General features: G+C 35.3%; 1 protein-coding gene across 5 annotated transcripts in view; it reads right to left on the bottom strand.

Moving 5' to 3' along the window:
• Positions 1 to 242: 242 nt before the first annotated feature.
• The window catches only part of RIPOR2 (RHO family interacting cell polarization regulator 2), a 124,637-nt gene continuing 111,099 nt past the window's right edge, over positions 243 to 13,780 (bottom strand). For 3 of the 5 annotated variants that reach the window (XM_012541599.3, XM_012541602.3, XM_012541601.3), the window contains 4 exons: positions 13,494 to 13,696; positions 10,569 to 10,652; positions 7,208 to 7,298; positions 245 to 2,008 (listed from right to left, as the gene is read on the bottom strand). In XM_012541599.3, coding sequence (XP_012397053.1) covers positions 1,908 to 2,008; positions 7,208 to 7,298; positions 10,569 to 10,652; positions 13,494 to 13,696 — 479 coding nt within the window. In that variant the 3' untranslated portion in view covers positions 245 to 1,907. Of the gene's footprint in view, positions 2,009 to 7,207; positions 7,299 to 10,568; positions 10,653 to 13,493; positions 13,697 to 13,780 lie in introns of all 5 variants that reach the window. The other 2 variants (XM_031946775.1, XM_012541600.3) reach the window with 2 other exon arrangements.

Genomic DNA, 13,780 nt, shown 5'->3' with positions numbered 1-13,780 from the left:
GTACAGATTTTTCATGGTAGAGAGAGTTTCCTCACTTGGACATACCCTAATCATTGTAATCACAGTCTTAGACTAAAGAAAATTTGTGGAGGGAGAGAATCCTGTGAGCTGGGGGAGATCACAGTTCAATTTGGTTGAAGGAATGACAAGACTAAATGTATTATTTTTAACTTGAGTCATGGTGTCCTATAAATGTTCATGTCAAAAAGGACATAATTGACTTGAGGCATTTTTAGTTATTCAAAAATAATTTTTATTATAATTTATGTGATCATGAGAGTGATGAGTACAAATGTCACAAAACTAGAAGCCCCTCCCCACCAAAAAAAAAGCAAAAGTCAATACAAAAAGTCTGAAATCATCAGCTCATGCAGTAGACATAATATATATGTATATATAAAAACAGCTTTTACTTTTCGTGAAAAGAACCATTTCATCCATTAAACAAGTAAACATTTTAGACTATACAAATGTATTTTTTCAATAAAGGATATATATTTATGTGATATTTATAAATTTACAAATATTTACATCATTATAACATTCACAGTTGAAACAGTGATTTACCAGAAAGTCTGGCAAACAATGGAAACATTTTTAAATGAAGTGCTTTGTTTTTGTTCTTTGAAGTATATAAAAATTTTGATGAGTTTAACTGACATCTAAACAGGGTATTGTACCAAGTTGGATCCTGGAGCTCATATTCCTTTTAATTTTTTAAGGACTGGTAAAATACCTTAGTATATCCTACTTTTTATACTTTTAGGGAGACGAGTCATTACTTAATGTCAACTGCTTTAACCATCTCACACTAACTCTGTCTCAAACCTACCGTGAGGCAGTCTCTGGAGCACAGACACTAAGAGGTATATCTGGATGGTAGGCATCTTGCTTTAATTTTGCATCAGAGACTCTTTGAGCATCAAAGTCACCCTATCACACTTCACCCTATTTCTTTTGAAGAGCCAAGGATCTCTACCAGTCTTCCTCTACCCCAAGCATATCACAAGGACCCTTTTAACTCTCTAACTCTACTTTAGTTCTGTGGTATGATAGTGACAAAATACCCAGGAATATACGTGGAAGAGTGAAACACCTACTTCTTATTAATCCAAAACCAAATTAATCTTAACATTTTCTAAATTGAATATATATACACACATATATATGAATGGGTATAACTTTAACTTATAGATCTTAGAAAATAATCTGACTTTTCAAAAGAACTGACATTAAATTTGTGAATTATTGAGGGGTAATGGTGATGACTGAAAAAGGGAAGTAAAAGATATGGATGTTCAAAAATTAAGTTGATAAACTAACATCCCACTTCATTTTACAGGCTAAATTTGTGGAAGTCCTTTTTGTGCTCTTCCAAAGGACATTAGCAATCCAAAGGAGTAATTCAACCCTGAGTCCATTATAAAGAGAAAACCACAAGGCAACTGACATTTACTGTAGCTTGTAATAACCAAAAAAATCAAAACAAAATCCTTTTCTTCTTAGTCCCTCCTTACTGAGCTCACTTTTCCTTTGCTGAGATAAAACATCACATGAATTATTTCAAACTTACAGGAAAACTTCCATTAAAAAAAATACAATGCATGTAAAAAGTTGAGATGTCCATCTTTAAAATATCACCCACTCCAGATGAGACAGAATTATACTGAGTGTTGCTAGGAGCTATCAACAAGTCCATACACTCAGAGGCTCTAGCATTAGGCAAAGGAAACAAGTGATGGGAACCAAGTAGCCCGATTTGAATGTGTTCTGTAAATAACCAAGTCTCTCCACCCTTTTAAGAGGATCTCTCCATTGCCTCTTCTCCTCAGCTAAATAACAGCACCATCCCAGGCAGGAAGGCTAGATGCCATGGCCTTTAAACATCAGCAAAGGGTTAGTAGGTGTTAGAAAGCGGTGGCAACTTCATTTCCATAACGACCCCCAATCTTCACACAGTCTCGAGGAAACTGATCCAGCTGCTCGTAAGTCAGACGCCCATCTTCTCCTGAATACAAAACACTGAGTGTTAATTAATATACACGAGGCCTTCGAGTTTCTCTCACAAAAGAACTTCACATCAAGGTTGCTTAGAGATAGATTTGCTATAGGTTGGTATGCTAGTTTAGATGAGGGGGAAGAAAAACCCAGTCCAGTCTTTTTTTATTGTGGTCCTTAAAGATGTTGGAGGGCAGCTAAGTGCTGCAGTGAATAGGGTGCTGTCCCAGAGTCAGGAAGGTCTGAATTCAAATATGGCCTGAGACACTTACTAGCTGTATGACCCTGTTTGTCTCAGTTTTCTCATCTGTAAAATAAGCTGGAGAAGGAAATGGTAAACCTCTCCAATATCCCTGACAAGAAAACTTCAAAGGAGGTCACAAAGACTCCACACAACTGAACGTAACTGAAATGACGGATCAACCCCATAGTATAATATAATTATTTGCATGGTTTCTTCCATGTCAGTAGTATCTTTGCCAAGAACATCCCAAATGAATCATTAAGATTCAGACATAACTGAAAAATGATTGAACAACAAAGATGTTTCCAGTTAATATTTGTAACTAAGCTTCATTTGGGGGCAAATGTATAACTCTGACCAGGTTCTGTAAATGTTCAAATTCAAAAAGATGCCTGGACTTCCTTACTACTGACCATCATCACCATTCAAAACACAGACATTTATTACTATTTGGGTATTTATAAAAATAACAAAAAGATAAACAGTGCATTTTATGAAGAAGTCTGCTGAGGAATCTCTGGTCAGGAATTACTAAGGTATGCTCCATTTTGTGTGAAATGGGGCAGGGAAGTAATAACAAATTTATTTATTTTTTTAAAGTTCAACATTTAAAGCACAGATTATTAATCTTTTTTGTGTCTTAAATCTCCTTTGGCAGTCTGGAGAAACCAGTGAACCCCTTTGAGTCATTTTTTTCCCTCATTTTTTAAAATTTTAATTTAATTTTTTAGGTTATACATTCATTTTTCATGTATTTCCCTATGAGTTATGTTGAGAGAGAAAAATCAGAACAAGAGGGAAAGACCATGAGAAAAAAAAAAACCTAGAAAGAAACAAAGGTGAAAATAGTCTGCATTGATTTATATTCAATCTCCAGGATGCAGATGTCATTTTCCATCCAAAGTTTATGGAATTACCTTGGATCACTGAATTGCTGAAAAAAGCCAAACTTGTTGCTGTATACTATGCTCTTTTGGTTCTGCTTGCTTTACTCAGCATCAGTTCATGTAAATTTAGGCTTTTGTAAATCATCCCATTAATAATACTTTATAGAACAATAATATTTTATTACTTTCATATTCAGCCATTTCCCAATTGATGGGAATCTACTCATTTTCCAATTCTTTGCCACCATAAAAAGAGCTGCTACAAACATTTTTGCACATGTGGATCATTTCCCCTCTTTTATGATTCTTTGGGATACAGACCCAGTACTGACAGTGCTGGTTCAAAGGCTATGCAGTACTTTCTAGAATGGTTGGATCAGTTCACAATTTCACCAACAATGCATTAGTGGTTCCAGTTTTCCCACATCCCTTCCAACATTTTCCTGTCATTTTAGCTAAACTGATAGGTGGAAGATGGTACCACAGAGTCGTTTTGTTTTGCATTTCTCTAATCAATAGTGATTTAGAGCATTTTTTTTCATATGGCTATAGATGTTTTTTTTTCATCTGAAAAATTTTTTCATCAGAAAATTGTTTGTTCATATTCATTGACCATTTATCAGTGTTTTTAAATGCCCATGACACTTGCTACCTCTGTGACTCTGAATATGTTATTTATCATTTCTCAGACTCAGTATCTTCATTTGTAAAATAAGGATAATAATAGCAGGGTTGCTATAAGAATGAAATGAGATAATATTTGCAAAGTCCTTTGCAAACTTTAAAGTGCAATATTTCTAGCTCTCATTACTAATATATTTAATTTATAATAATTGTAATAGAATTACAAAGGAAACAAATTATATTGAAATACAGAGATATCAAGTTCAAGTACCCTACATCAGGAGACTCTGATTTAAGGAAACTTTGCAGTGGGCATTTTTGTATAATGAAAACGCCACATATAGGGAATGTGGTTTCTGTTCATTGGTTTCAATTGTGACTGACTCTATGATCCCATCTGGGATTTTCTTGGAAAAGATACTGGGGTGGTTTGCCATTCCTTTTACACCTCATTTTAAAGATGAGGAAACTGAGACAAACAAGGTTAAGTGACTTACCCTAGTGTCGCCCAGTTACTAAGTGTCTGAGGCCAAATTTGAACTCAGGAAGATCAGTCTTGAGATCTCCCAATTTGTTTGCTTAATGAGGATTTTTGTGCACTAGTTTTTCTTAAAGCAGAACACACACGTATCACAGAAGCCCTGGACACTTTCTGTTCTGTTTGTTATCTCTGATAGGTTGTCTTTTTTGTAGTAAACAATATTTTCATTTCTGTGTCCTTACATATGGTAATTTAAATGTCTGAGAGAAAAACCCACAAGCCCTTCTGGGGCTTCACTTTTGTGAAAGACAAGAAGACATGATAAATTATTGGAGAGAAGTTGGACTTGAATGGGTAGCAATTGTTAGGAGTTAAGGTGAACCAGGTATAGTCTAATCCTGAAATGGCTATTTTTTCAGCATATCTTAGTTTGTTTTCAACAAGGGTAAATTTCTATATTTTTTTATTCTTCATTGTGGGGAACTTCTAGCATGGAAACTTTTACTGATAAAAACCAACAACTTGTCTAGCTTTTAAGTCTTAGAAAAATTGTCTAGTTTGTACAAATTGATGCAACTGAAATGATCAGAACCAGGAAAACACTGGACACAGTTTCAGGACCACTGTGTGATGATCAACTATGATTGACTCAGTTCTTCTCAGCAACACAATTATCCAAGGCAAGTACAAAGGACTCATAAAGGGAAATGTTTTCTATAATCAGATAAAGAACAGATGGACTCTGAATGTAGACTGAAGCAGATTTTTTTCACTTACTTTATTTCTCATTGTTTAAATACACACACACACACTTGTTTGTGTGTGTGTATGTATAAGAGATATCTGGGGCCATGAGAGCTTAAATAATTGGCCCACAGCCATATGACCAACAGGAAGGAGGCAAGGCTTACTCCATGTCTTCCTAACTTTATGGTCAGCCCTCTCTATCCACTCGTCCATACTGCCTTTCTAATTAATATACACTATACATAAAATAAAAGTATATTCAGCTATTTATTGAATGTTAGTTTTACCTTTGTAAAATACTAAATACTACTTGAGGTCAAACTAATGCCACATTTTCAGGGAATTGGAGGCATAAGAAATCCTTATCTCATCCTCCAGACAACAAATGCTAGTTTACTTTTCAGTTATTATTATTATTATTATTATTACTGAGGCAATTGGGGTTCAGTGATTTGCCCAGGGTCACACAGCTAGGAAGTGTTAAGTGTCTGAGGCCAGATTTTAACTCGGGTCCTCCTGACTTCAGGGCTGGTGCTCTATCCACTGCCCCCACCTAGGTGCCCCACTTTTCAGTTATTATTAAAAAAAAATATGCTGAATAGCAGAGGGCAATGTTAAGCCAGGGTGAAAAAGAACACATATAGAAGAATGAATAGGATATTGACTTGACTATTATGCACTCCACAAAGTCCCTCTGTGGACTATTAAGCTACTGGAGTCAAAGGAGGATGGTTTCTTTCCAAGTCATATCATTAACCCAGATTATATCAATGGACTTCAGGAAAGAAAATAATTTTTAAAATGTGCAATCATCTTCTTTATTATACTATGTTATGGAATGCTAGTTTTATTCCATAAATTAAAAATACATTAAAAAAACTAAAACAAATTATAAAACAAGAACAAATCAGTCAGAAACCTGTTAAACTCAAACTTTAAAAAGTAAGATAATTAGTTAATTAAATGGAGAGTCTAGTTTTTACCTCCTAAACTAAAAACTGATATAAGTTTTATCTGATATAAGTAAGTCTAGGGACTTTGAATAGCTAGGTAGGCAAGGGCTAATCAAAGATTCTGAATCAAGTAGAGAGACAGTTGCATTTTTAAGGCTCTAAGGATTTTCTCCATTTTGGTACATAGCTTCTTTTATGGGTATCTTGAGTATCATAGTCTAATTTTTCTCTCTTCTTGGATTGTGACCCCTGGATTTCTGACCTTGCAACCTGATCTGCAGTCTCTTGTTTAACACTTAGATGCTAATGTGAAACAGTTTTGTGTTATGGTGTTATGTTCAGGTCAGCCTTGACCTGAAATCAAGAAGATGCGAGTTCAAATCTGGTCTCAGATACAGCTTTTTGTCTCTTAACAAGTCACTTAATTTCTGTTTGCCTCAGTTTCCTCATCTGTAAAATGATAATAATAATTGTGCCTACCTTTTAGGGTTGTTGTGAGGACCAAACAAAATATTATCATGTATTGTTCTAACTGAATTTTTTTAATATACAAATATTATTTCATTTGATCCCCACAACACAGAGAGGTAGCTCTTATTATTCACATTTTACAGTTGAAGAAATTGGGATAAACAGAGGCTAAGTAACTTGCTCAGGTTACCCATTGTTTAAGACTGGATTTGAACAAGTGGCACAATATTGCTTCTCTGTAAAAACCTTAATACTCACCTATAAAATGAATTGGAGAAGCAAATGCAAACTACTCCACTATCTTTGTCAAGAAAACTCCAAATGAAATCATGAAAAGTTGAGTCTTTTTTTATAGAGACTCAACAATAACATACTTCTTGACTAGACTCCATCCAGTGGGTCACCTAGCTATCACTAAGTGGAAGATGGATAACTAAAGAATTTTGTTGTTCAATAATGTCTGACTCTTTTTGATCCTATTTGAAGTTTTCTTTGTAAAGATACTGAAGCAGTTTATCATTTCCTTCTGTAGCTCGTTTTACAGATGAGGGACTGAGGTAAATAGAATAAGTGACTTGACCAACGTCACACAGCTAGTGTCTAAGGCCAAAGGAGAACTCAGGAAAATGAGTTTTCCTGATTCCACGCCCAATGCTCTCACTGTGCCTGAAAAAAAGGATACTTAATAATTTAGATCACTTCCTTATTTTCCATATTACCATGTATGGACAGAAACAACCTACATTTATTAAAAAATGTATTCACTAAAATGAATGGAATAAAAATATTAGAAGAAACTCACCAAGAGAGAGCAGCGTTTCAGATGCCACATTCCTGATCTCTTCATTATCAGACTGGCACAGACTTACCAGCATTTTAATGCTTTCAGTGGCCTACAAAATGTCAAAAAGAGAGTTTTAGGGAAATTTCCTGGCTTCCTACTTATAAGGCATGACAAAGAATTCTGGCATTTAGAGTGGAAGAAGATAATTGCCATCATAAAAGAGAATCCAATTCTACCAACTATGTGCTAATTCATCTGCTAAGGGATAGGGATACCATACATGTGGAAGCAAATACAACATATATTCAATATAATAAAAATAATTTCAAGAGGGAGAGATTGTAATAACCGAGGGAACCAGGAAAAAAGTGTCGGGTGAGGGTGGCACTAAAGTTGTGTATGTACTTGCAACTCATTTATATATAACATAGACTTTAAATATCTTTTCATGAGGAGCAGTTAATGATGAAAAGAACAGAAAAAAATTTTTATGTGTGTAAAAGAGATTGACATAATCCAAGGGTATGAGACATTGTTGATATTTTAGATGAAAATTTTGATGTCATATTTATAGAAACACTTCATTTTATTACAAATTGGTAAACTATATACACAAACACAATTTTTAGATAAGATTTTGACAATTTGGGGGAGACAATGATCTAAGGAATAGATTTGAAAGCTCATTTTATGGTAGATTTCTTTTGTAACAAGGTTGTATAGGCTGAGCTTGTGTGGGAGCAATTCATTTTTTAAAAAGGCAGACAAAGATCTTTCATTTATTAAAAATTTGAGAAATGTAAATATGCAGAGAAACAATTTCCAGGACACCAAAAGATGTAAGACTTTTCTTGGAGATTTCAGAAATAAAAGAATAATTTGAATTCTCCTGAAACCTCTGCTAATTCATGCACATAGAGTTTATCATTAAAGAAAATAAAACTAAATAAATGAGAAATCACAAACATTTAGAGATGGGTAATAATTAAAAATCAAATTAAAAATCATTTTCATAAAGGAGATTGTGGGAATTGTAACTTTTTATATAAAGGTGAGTTACTTGTACAAAGTGAGGGTCTCTCTTTTAAGCCTTGGGAAAAGATAGCATCATATGAGATAGGATAAGAGGAAGAGGAAGTTAAAAACTCTCCTACTAAAGAAATTTGATTTTAGGCAGATGGGTGGTAAATAAGTGAGAAAATGTTAGACTTGGAGAACAGGAAGTCAGGAAATCCTGAATTTTAATTCTGTCTATATGATCCAAGCCACAGCACTTAAGTTCTGCCTGGTATATAAAACAATTTGCAAACCTCAAAGTACTATATAAATGTTAGCTATTACTGCTGCTGCTACTACTACAACACCTATGCCTATGATTGTTTTGATGAATACTACTACTTCTTCAAGATAAAAATATACTAAAATATATATAAAATTTATTAAGTTTTAATTAGTGGTTAGGTTTTGTCATAAATAGCTAAAAACTTGTACTTGCATGGTACTTAAGGTTTGTGAAGTCCTTATATATATCTCATTTAATCCTTACAACAACCTTATAAGGTAAATGCTATTATTCACATTTTTGGAATAAGATTTTATATAAGATTTAAAAAAAAAATAACATGGAGATGGGTATATGAAGTCCTTAGAAAAATTTCCCAACAATTCCCCAAAATTTCTGGCAGTTGTAGAATCCCTGAATATATTTTCTCATCTGCTTGAAATAACTGTAGCTATACTTAAAGACATTTAGTTGAATTAACAACACTGATTCAATGAAATTCTTCCAGATAGCTGTTGTCTCTTGAAGCTTCAAAAACAAAATTCTCTGTACTTTTTCTAGAATTAGCAAATTTATTTATACTATACTATTTCCAAAGCAGCCACATCTCTTATGTATTTGTTGTGAGTGTTTTACAGTGGCAAGTGAGATCTTACAAGAGATTTATAGAGTCTCTGGCCCTCTTGAGGAAGCTGATTCTGTGGGAGCTACTAAACCAGATAATGGGCAGCTTTGTGCTCCAGTGGATCGAATAGTGGGCCTATCCTTTCAGACTCATCTTCCTGAGTTCAAATCTGACCTCAGAGACTTATTAGCTGTGTGACTCTAGGCAAGTCACTTAACCCTGTTTGCCTCGGTTTTCTCATCTGCAAAATGAGCTGGAGAAGGAAATGGCAAACCACTCTAGTATTTTGCTTAGAAAATCCATGGAGAGTTAGACACTACCAAAAAAACAATTTAACAATAACAATAAAACTAGATGATCTCTCTAAGTATTGCTCAGTCACAATTTTGTGATGAAAAGAATTATTGAATTGTTAATTGTGACAGATGGGTATAAGCTTGGCTGAATAGAGATTGGTACCAATGAGGCCATGGCCATGTAGCAATCCTTTTAAACTCCATGTATTATAGTAGTATTTATTGTTCTATTCCAAGACTTCAGAGGGTACCTTTCTGTCTAAAAGCCTTATAAATCACTGGTTATGTAGGAAATCTAATTAGATAGAATAGTCCAAATTTATTAGTACTACTAGAAAAATCTCACTGATAAGGAATCAGTATCATTACTTTCATGTATAAAGTTAGCATTCATTCACGTGCTCTTCTGACAACTAAAGCAAGAAGTTTAGAGGTGTTTTGGTTTTTTTAAGATAATGGGAGGAACACTGAAGGGTTTTAAATGGATGGAAGGTGATATCAGAAAGATTCATTTAGAAGGTTTCAGGGCAATATGAAGAATAATATGGAGAATGGTTTTGAGTGGAAGAGAAACCAGAGATAGAATGAAGACTTAGAAGGCTAATTTATTAACTCAGGCAAGTCACTTAACTTTGGTCTGCTTCAGTTTCCTCAACTATAAAATGGGAATAATAATAGTACCTATGCCATGGGATTATTATAAGAATTAAATCAGATAATATTTGTAAAGCACTTATCACAATGCCTGGGTCGTAGTAGGTGATTAATAAATACTTGTTCCCTCTTTCTATCTCCTGGCTTAAAAACGTAGCCCCAAACTCATTTTCTGTAAGTGGTCTTTTCTAGTTTACTGGCTCCTTTCTCTATCTCCCCTCCTTCTGGCTCCTTCTCCCCACTCCTCAGATAATTTTCCTACTGCTAAAGACTTTCTTTCAGATTACCTTCTATCAACTTTGTATATATCTTATGTATGCATAATTGTTTGATTTCATATTCCCCATCAGATTATGAAGTCCTTGAAAGCATGCTCATTTTAAAATTTTTTTTCTTTGTATAAAGTTTAGTATAGTGCCCTGCACATAGTAAGCCCTTAATAAATGCTTGTTGACTAAATCAAACAGATTTGCATCATTAAATATTCTGAACTGTCAAAGGAATGCTGGTCCTGGGTCTCACCTCAAGACTTTTCAGGGCCATGCATGCTGCTTTCTGAAGGTGAAGGTTTGTTTCTGTCAGTGCCTCACAGTAGTATAGTAAGGCCTGGAAAAAAAAAAAAACACATGGAAAAAATGTCAATCAAGCTTGTTTTTGCATATAGTGAAAGAAAGTGTGTTATTTCAGTTCCTTGGAACAGGCTCCTATCTCCTCGATCTGGATACACCCCCAGGGTTGCAGACTTCAGTCTGTTGTTTGCCTATCCTATCATGATTCTTGTCAGTAGTTGCTCATAAATTCCTCAGAGAAAGCCTTCTAAATGCACCAAAGGCCTTTGGACTCTGGCCTTCCACCTGTCATCCCTTGCCCATTTTAGACCTAATTTCACTCTGGTCTTGGATTATTTTGTAGTGATAAGTGAATCGGAAAGTCAATTATGTCCCTGCTCCCTGTCTTTGTGCTGCCTCAGGGATCCTTTGGCAATCTTATAAAGCTTACAGACCTCTTCTCAAGATAGTGTTTGACTACATAGAATTATACCAATTAGACTGAAATGAATTTATCAAAATATTAAAACAAAAAGTTTGTGAACCATGTTAGGAATCCCTGCCTTAGATGGTAAACTTCTAGGCAAGGACCAGGGCCCTGCCTTACCCACAGCATGGCAGCATGCATAATACTTAATAGATATTGCTTGACAATATTGAGACCTAGGTATCCAAGGCTCCTTCTGGACTTTTAGCACTGGCACGGAGCTCTTCCTGAGCTTGAGTAGGAGGCATCCACTTGGCACTTCCTTATATCCTGCAGAGATATACAGCTCTAGACAGCAACCACAAAAGAACTATCACATTACTCACTTTAGTTTGAGCTGTTGCCTAAGAAATCCTGACTGCTGTGAAACCCAGATTGGTAATACTGCTAGAAGGGAACAAAAGAACATGCTGGGTAGCAAGAACAGTTCATTTCAGTCTGTACCCAGGCTTACAGTATTTCCTTTGACAATGCCCGAGGCTGATTAAAAATAAAATCAACATCCCCATGGGAGATTGTCATTACAGAAGAAGCATGATTTTCTCCATGTGCAGATGTGGGAAGAAAGAGCAGCAAATACTGCATTTGTCCTTTAAAGCTCTGCCATGATTCAAGAATAATGAATCACTAAGAATAAGTGGAGGTCTTTTATAATTCCCTGCCTCACAAAGGCAGTCATGTCCTTCCCCAGGACATGTCTTAGTGATTTCTTGATACTCTGTATATACGTTAGCCTACATTTACAGGCATTTTCCCTTTGCATTGCAACAATTGGTCTTTATGTAGTGCTTTAATGCTTTATATTTTAGAGACTTTGTAGATATTATCTCATTTGATCCTCACAACATCCCTGGGAATAAAGAATTACCAGTATTGCTGTTCTCATTTTATAGACAAGAAAACAGAAGTCCAAAAGCTAAGTGACTTGCCCATAATTCACAACTTCTGGATACAGGCTTAGAACCCATGATTCTCCAATTCCAAGTCTAGTGCTCTTTCCACTTTATATATTTTTTTGTTGATTCTGCCTTCTATTTGTATGATAAGTGTGTTCTTCTTCCTCCTCCTGCCCTCTTTTGGCCTTTCTCTATCCCTAGAGTTTAGCACAATACCTGGCACATAACAGGAATCTAATAAATTTTTGTTAATTGACTGATGGCACCCAAAAAACTTACAGGAAGAAAGGAGTCAGTCATGAAGAGGGAGATGAAAAATATAAGAGGAAGACAGAATAATGGACAAAGTACCAATGGATATGGGAGGTAAGGATATACAAATGGTGAGAGAATGATGGAGAAGGAAGATGAGAGCATGTTAAATCTGAAAAGGACCTTGGAGATCCTCCTCCTGAGACTCCTTATTTTCTAATCACTGTGGTCACTGATGCCCATTGGAGATTGGATGGCTACAAGATCATCAGCTTGATTTAACTGCTGAGAATAAGGAGGAAAGAAATAAGACTAGGACTCAAGAAGAATCAAGTTCATTTGTTGTGAGGAATACAAAAGGAGTCAAAAAGAAATGATAGATTGTTGAGAAGAATGAAAAGCATAGTTGAGTTTAGATGGCATAAAAGGAAACTACAGACTTCCTACAAAAATATAAGACAACAATGTAAGAATGGATAAAAGGACAGCAGTTTATTCAATGAGTCAATAAGCACTTAACAAGTGCTTACTATGTTCAAGATACTATGCTAAGCATGGATGATACAAAGAAAGGCAAAAACAGTTCTTACCCTGAAGGAACTCACATTCTAATGGATATCTTATCTTGGCCCTGACCTTGATTTTTCCTGTGGCCCCTGTCTATTTTGGATATCTGGAGGCAGACTCTGGCTTTCCTTCCAGAAGTCCAAATCTTGCCTGTGTCTTCCAGTTTGGGTTAATGCCCAAAACTCAATTTTGGTTCCAGGGCCCATTTAACATCATGCCCCATTTCCTAGCTACCCTGGCCTCCCATTTCATTTGTGTTCCCTAGGCTGTGTGCTATTATGTCTATTCTTCTCTAGTGGCCTGTTTTGGTTTTGGGTTCCAGCCTATTCTGTCTTATGACTACCCACAACCCAGAACCGACAATAATGAAAGTCAGATCCTCTTTCCTGTTTTACAAATAATCAAACCACGAAAATTAAGAAACCTCACCACAAATACTTTTTGTTTTCTTAGCACCTTATCTGTGGTAGCATATTCTTCAGTAGTCTGACAGATGTACTTCTTGTCTCTAGCTAGATAACAAACATGGCTCATAAGTTTTCTGTCCATTCTCTCTGCTGTGATCATTTGGACAGAACATACCATTAAAATGCTTGTTGATTGAAAGAATGAGCCATATGGAATAAAAAGATAGTGGTGCATTAAAGTTAAATGATAGAAGAGGATTAAGCGATTTCTCCATTATCTAACTACTTACCTTTTCCCTGAAATGCTTATTTTTGGATGCTGCTGCCAAATATAATGTCACAGCCTGACTAATCTCATCATTGTTTTCAGTCAGAAGAAAAGCCAGGGTTCGGAGCACTTCCTGCTGAACTGGGAGGTTGTTGGCTGTGAGATCAGTCATATTTTGTAGCAGCTTTTCATCTCTTAATGATTGGAGAGTTTGAACCATTGCAGCTAGGTTAAAGAGAGAAACAGGTTAATATTCTTGTCCATTTATTTAATATGACAATTTTGTGACAAGATTTCCTTTTTTTATCA

The sequence above is a fragment of the Sarcophilus harrisii genome, chromosome 1 (genome assembly GCF_902635505.1).
Source record: "Sarcophilus harrisii chromosome 1, mSarHar1.11, whole genome shotgun sequence".
NCBI lineage: Eukaryota > Metazoa > Chordata > Mammalia > Dasyuromorphia > Dasyuridae > Sarcophilus > Sarcophilus harrisii.
Note: the sequence above shows the minus strand (reverse complement) of the source record. Positions and strands in the feature narration are given on the sequence as shown.